This window comes from Vanacampus margaritifer, chromosome 2 (assembly GCF_051991255.1).
Source record: "Vanacampus margaritifer isolate UIUO_Vmar chromosome 2, RoL_Vmar_1.0, whole genome shotgun sequence".
NCBI classification, from domain to species: Eukaryota; Metazoa; Chordata; class Actinopteri; order Syngnathiformes; family Syngnathidae; genus Vanacampus; species Vanacampus margaritifer.
This window is the reverse complement of record NC_135433.1, coordinates 47,466,742-47,472,514: the sequence shown is the minus strand read 5'-3', so window position 1 is coordinate 47,472,514 and position 5,773 is coordinate 47,466,742. Positions and strand designations below refer to the sequence as shown.

At 39.3% G+C, this 5,773-nt stretch overlaps 1 protein-coding gene across 1 annotated transcript; it reads right to left on the bottom strand.

The window, feature by feature from the left end:
* Positions 1 to 286: 286 nt before the first annotated feature.
* LOC144044472 (aquaporin FA-CHIP-like) lies at positions 287 to 4,038 on the bottom strand. Its single transcript, XM_077558906.1, has 4 exons — positions 3,583 to 4,038; positions 2,166 to 2,327; positions 1,994 to 2,074; positions 287 to 777 (listed from the first exon to the last, which is right to left on the bottom strand). The coding sequence occupies exons 1-4, from the start codon at positions 3,937 to 3,939 to the stop codon at positions 598 to 600; spliced, it is 780 nt and encodes a 259-aa protein (XP_077415032.1). The 5' UTR covers positions 3,940 to 4,038; the 3' UTR covers positions 287 to 597.
* Between the last annotated feature and the right edge of the window lie 1,735 nt (positions 4,039 to 5,773).

Below are 5,773 nucleotides of genomic sequence, written 5' to 3'. Positions count from 1 at the left end.
TCCATTCTGATGCAGGAATTTCAAAAAGTAGACAAAAAACAGTAAGAATTAAAGCTTGACTTGCTAACATGGGGAACATGTGGAACATGTTAGTAAGTCAACAGTATTAATTTGCAATCTCAGATATACCCAGTAAACATGCATTGAAATAGTTGGGGTTGATTCTCAGGTAGGGGTTCGAACAATTGCAAGCATAACATAATAGTGTAAAAATAACAAAGCCACACACATCCCACATAACAACCACAATAATGTCTTTAAATGCTATAAAAAAAAAACAAAGAGGTTCAAGTGAAACAACAAGTGTTTTATTTCTTAAAAAAAAAGTGACATTTCAATACCATAGAAACAAAAGTGATAAAAGTACATATACGTATACAAAAATAATGGCACAAGTAAAGAATACTGATAATGGGAGAACATTTCAACACACGCTGATACGCTTGCTGCAACCTTAAAGTTGCGGTGTGTGTGCGCGCGTGAGCTAGAAAAAGAGCTTTGCAGCTTCCAGATAAAATTACGCTAAAACAAACTGATTTATTTTTTTCTTTTTACAAGAGCGTATGGACATGCACGGCGAGCTACGTGCTCGGCCGACTATTTGGAGGACATTTCCACGGTGGAGGCGTCGTTGGCGCCGTTGACGTCGTAGTCGCCCACGGGGCCGTTCACCAGCACCCTGATGCGTTCGGGGAAGTCGTCGAACTTGGGCGACAGGAGGAAGTCGTAAATGAGGGCCGCCGCCACGCCACCGCACATGGGCCCAACCCAGTACACCTGAGGTGGATTCACTGTGGTCAGTTATGAAGCAAACGTAACAACGTAATGATAATAATTAAAGCTCGATTTGTGTCTCTTGTTATTTCTAACCTTACGTACCCAAGAGCCCTGCAGTGGATTACCTGATAGATTTTAATGCAGGCGTTAAAAAAGTTGCAAGCATAACATAACAGTAAGAAGTAAAGCTTGTAAGTGGTGTGCACATGTGACACATGGTGTTTACTATCTTATGTACTCTTTAGACCTGGGGTGGATTAAATGGGTTTAATTCAGACGTAGAAGTTTAAGTTGAAAATATAACAAAACAATCATAAGAATTAAAGCTTGACAAACAATGTACACATGTGGAATGTGTGATTTCCAATCATGGGAAGGTAAGCAATGGCAATCAAGCATAACAAAATAATAGTAAGAATTAAAGCTTGACTTATGATGCACATGTGTGAAACATGTGATTTCACTGTTTTACATACCCAGTAAACCTGCAGTGGATTAAGTGGGGTCAATTCTAATTATGTTCCAAAATTGCAAGCACGATATAATTACGGTAAGAATTAAAGCTTGATATGTGACTTGCAAATGTGGAATAGGGTTAGCCCTAACCCTAACCCAGTACCTAGTACACCTGCAGTGGATTAGTGAGGTCAATTCTGATGAGTTTAAAATGTCCCAAGCATAATAAAAATAATAATTAAGGCTTGACTTGCATGTGATTTCACTTCATCAGACACCCACTATACCTGCAGCAGATTAAGTGCAGTCCATTCTGCTGCAAAGGTTAAAAAAGTTGCAAGTGAGGCAAAAATGATAATAAGAATTAAAGCTAAACTAGCGTGTGATTTATTTCATCACATTGCCCAGCAGACTGGGGAGGATTGTCATGCAGGAGTTCAAATATTTGAAACAATAACATAATAACAGTAAGAATTAAAGTTTGACTTGCTCTTCATAGCGATGCAGTGAACTGCGTTTGATTCTAATATAGGATTTCAAAAAGTCATAATAATAGTTAATGTATGATGAGCACACAAGTGTGCCGAAATAATATTAATTAAAGCTTAACTTGCAATGTCCATATGCGGCTAGTGTGAATTTTGATCTCAATAGCCTCGTGGTCCAGCAGTGGATGGATGAAATGAGGTCAATTCTGATGCAGAGCTCCAAAAGTTGCAAGCGTCACAAGAATAAAAACAAGAAGAAAAAGCTCACGTACCCAATGGTTGGTGAAGTCGTTCATGATCAAAGCCGGACCGAAGGTGCGAGCGGGATTGATGCCACAGCCCGTGAAACTGATCTGCAATCACACACAGGAATAAAAACGTAAGCGGCAAACTTTTTAGTTTCCTCTCGAGAAGAGCAATGCATGCTGGGTGATGCAGTCTCACCGCCGCCAAATGTCCCAGGCACACCGAGAGGCCTATGGCCAAGGGCGCCGAGCCGGTGACGTCGCGCCTCCGTTTATCAGTCACGGCGATGACACACAGCACTAGCTGGAAAGTTGCCAGTAGCTCGATGCCTACGCCCTGGCTGGCGGTGACTTTGCTCAGCTGAAGAAAAAAAAAAGCCAGTTAGTGGGTTTCTGCTACTTGCAGTGGGCAGCTATCTCGCCGCGCCAGATGCTGATATTAGCAGCTGCAGAAGCCACAGGGACTTGAACTCAGTAGTTGTTTAATGAATAACAGCAGAGCTGGAGAGCAAGGGCCACTCAGAACATGTTGTTTATGACAAGTTGTACTTGTTTTTAAAATAGCATAGTGGGCCAGATCAAATACTCTGGCGGGCCGTATATGGCTCAAGGGCTATAGGTTGCACACCACTTACTGGAAGCATGATTTATTTCTTGTAATATGATTTTATTATTAAACATTCTAACTTTTTTTCTTAAAATGTAAACATAATTATTGTAAAATAGTTTTTTTCGTGTAAAATAATAATAAAAAATCTTTCGGTAAAAATAATTTGATTTTTTTTTTACTGTAAAATATTTTTTATGGTATCATAAAAATAAATTTTTTTCTCCAAAAATATAACTTGATTCTTTAAATATTATCCTTTTTACTTGTAAAATGTAAACATTACTGTAATGAGGCTTTTTTCTTGTAAAATAGTAATAAAACGTCTTCCAAAATTACAATTTCTTCTGTAAAAATAACTTGAAAAATTACTATAAAATATTTTTTCACAGTCTTATAAAAATATTTTTTCACAGTCTTATAAAAATATTTGTTACTTTTATTACATACAAATTTATTCTTTCAATAATATAATTTTTTTTCTTGTAAAATGATCTACTATTACCAATTTTCAAGAAAAATGTACATGAATCTGTGTAAAGGTCTAACCTATATAACCTATTTACATGTTTTTTAATAGATTAATTTCCTTTTTCCTTGAAAATGCTTTTTTTTTACTCTATCAAAGTTACAAAACTTCTTATAAAATCTTTTCTGGTATTAGTACAGCTTTTTTTTTAACATTCCCATTTCTCATAAAATAATAACTTTTTTTTGGATCATATTAGTATCATATTTTTGTTATATTAAGACTTTATACTCAATATAATTTTCATTTGTAAGAAAAATAATGGACACATTTTACAGCTATGAACTCAAGTTGTTATGGATCCACTATGCAGAAAAATAATGAACAATGAATCCATAGGGTTAGGGTTAGGGTTAAGGTTATTATTATTTTTAATTTATTCCAACATTTTTTTTTCTATACCTTTTTACCACTACAACAGGCCGACTTCCCATTGGTACATCGCACGTATAGAATACAAAGAGGCTTTTGCCCACTTACCTGATTGAGGCCCAGCCCGTCCGTGTTAGCAGGCCTGGCTCCGTATAGAATGCCGCTGGCGAGGGCCGAACCCAGCAACTGTGCCACGATGTACATGACGGCCCGGAACACGCTGATCTGGCAGCTGGCGAGCATGCCCAGCGTGACGGCCGGGTTGAGGTGGGCGCCGCTGATGTGGCCCAGGCTCTGCGCCAGCGTGGCGATGGCCAGCCCGAAGGCCAGCGACACCTTGACCTCTTGACCCGGATCGTTCGGCTTGCCGATGGCCGCCGCGATGCTGAGGAAGATGAACAGGGTCATGCCCACCAGCTCGGCCAGGACGGCCCTCCAGAACGCTTTGCTCTTGAACTCCCTCATGGTGCTGGTGTGGCTGGAAAGTGGACGCGAGCGCGCGTGTGTGCGTGTGTGCTTGTGAGTGCGCCACCAAAAAGCAAGCGGCGTATTTAAAGCCTAAGGGCTGATAATGGTCAGTGGGCGGGCTTTGAAAAACTGAAAGGGCCACACTGAATTAATGAGAAATTGAAAAGACCTCCTTCTCCCACCTCTCAGCCAGCACCTCCCAGCAAAAACCACAACTTGTCGACAATCCTGCGTTGTTGATAATGAGCCGCTTGAACTCCTAAAAAATGTCGCCAAAAGTCCACAACAACACGACAATGTGTTAAATAAGCCACATGTTTAAATCCATTTCAGTGAAAGTTGTTTAAAAAAAAAAAAAAAAATCAATTGGCATGAAAAGCAGAACAAAGGTAGTCACTGATTAACCGCAAGGACGAGCGCTAAATAATTATTACGTGTTGGCGCAACCAGAGCGAAACGAGGTGAAACATCGACGCTTGAGAAAGGAGCAGTCGCCTGCACCTGGAGGCCCCTGACTGCGACGCGGGAGGGATGGGTGGGAGGTTTAGAGAGAAATTTTCGGAGCACGAATGAGGTGGACGCACATGTCACGGCATTGATTGGCACGTGCGTAGGTGTGTGGTCACACTTCAAGGAGGGCATGTAGGAAATGTCATTATGACTCATGCTTTGATACAAGTTGTACTCTTCCAACATCAGAGTAGAGTTGAAATCATGATGGCAAGTGTGTTTTTTATTTGAAACTTTTTAAACTCTCTGTAGTACGATGACGTATTAGGGCCATGTATAAATACATTTTTTTTAGAAGGCGGGGGCAATATTCCGTGAAAAAAACTCGCACAGTTGCGACTTTATAAACTCGCAAATTTACAAGTTTTTTTCTGGCTCAGAAACTTACGAAAAATATACGTAGCGTAGCTATAGTCCAATCATGTGAGGATTTGTTGGTGGTTAATGGGACACTGTTTATAAAATGAAAAGGCAGGATGGAGACGGATTCATTCTTAAATTTAAACTTTACTCGTCATTCACCACGGCCAGAGCGACAACACTTCCTGATCCCCTATCAGCTGACTAACACTATCCAATCAGATGCTAGCATACTTTAGGTAAATGCAAGTGAATGACGGAGAGCAGCAGATTCGACACATCAATTTAGATACTTGTACAAAAAAAATACCAAAATGTATGAATGTGTAAATAATAATTCTGGAAACATAAATGTACAAGTAAATATACATTTGAACAAATTAACTTAAATGCTTGATCGTCCGGATGTGGACCTTCGCAAAGCGAGGCGACCAGTGGCCGTACACGACGGTACACAAGAGCGAATGGTTAACACGATATGGTTAATCTATGCTAAAGCAATTACTATCTCCTTATTTGGAAACCCGACCGAAAAGTATTGGCACAAACAGTCGAGTAGTAAGCTCCGTGTATTTCTCGTAAGTTTTTTAGTTTTTTTTCTTGTAAATCTGCCACTATATAAAGTCGTAAATTTGAGAGTTTATAAAGTGGCAACTTTGCGTGTTATTTTCTCGGAATATTGCCCCCGCCCTCTAAAAAATAAATATTTATACGTGGCTCTAATACGTCGTCATACTGTGGTACTTTAAGATGTTGTGTATTACAAATAAAATCTACTACTGTATTGTTATTTTTTTAGATTCAGTCTGAACAAAAAAACATCAAACACAAAAAAAAAGCAACTTCAGGCTCCTAAGCGGCCCCTTTCATTTATCTTTATTATGTCATGTAAATTTACAACGGCTTATTAGGGCCACGTCTAAATATATATATATATATGTATTTTTAGATTGTGGGGACA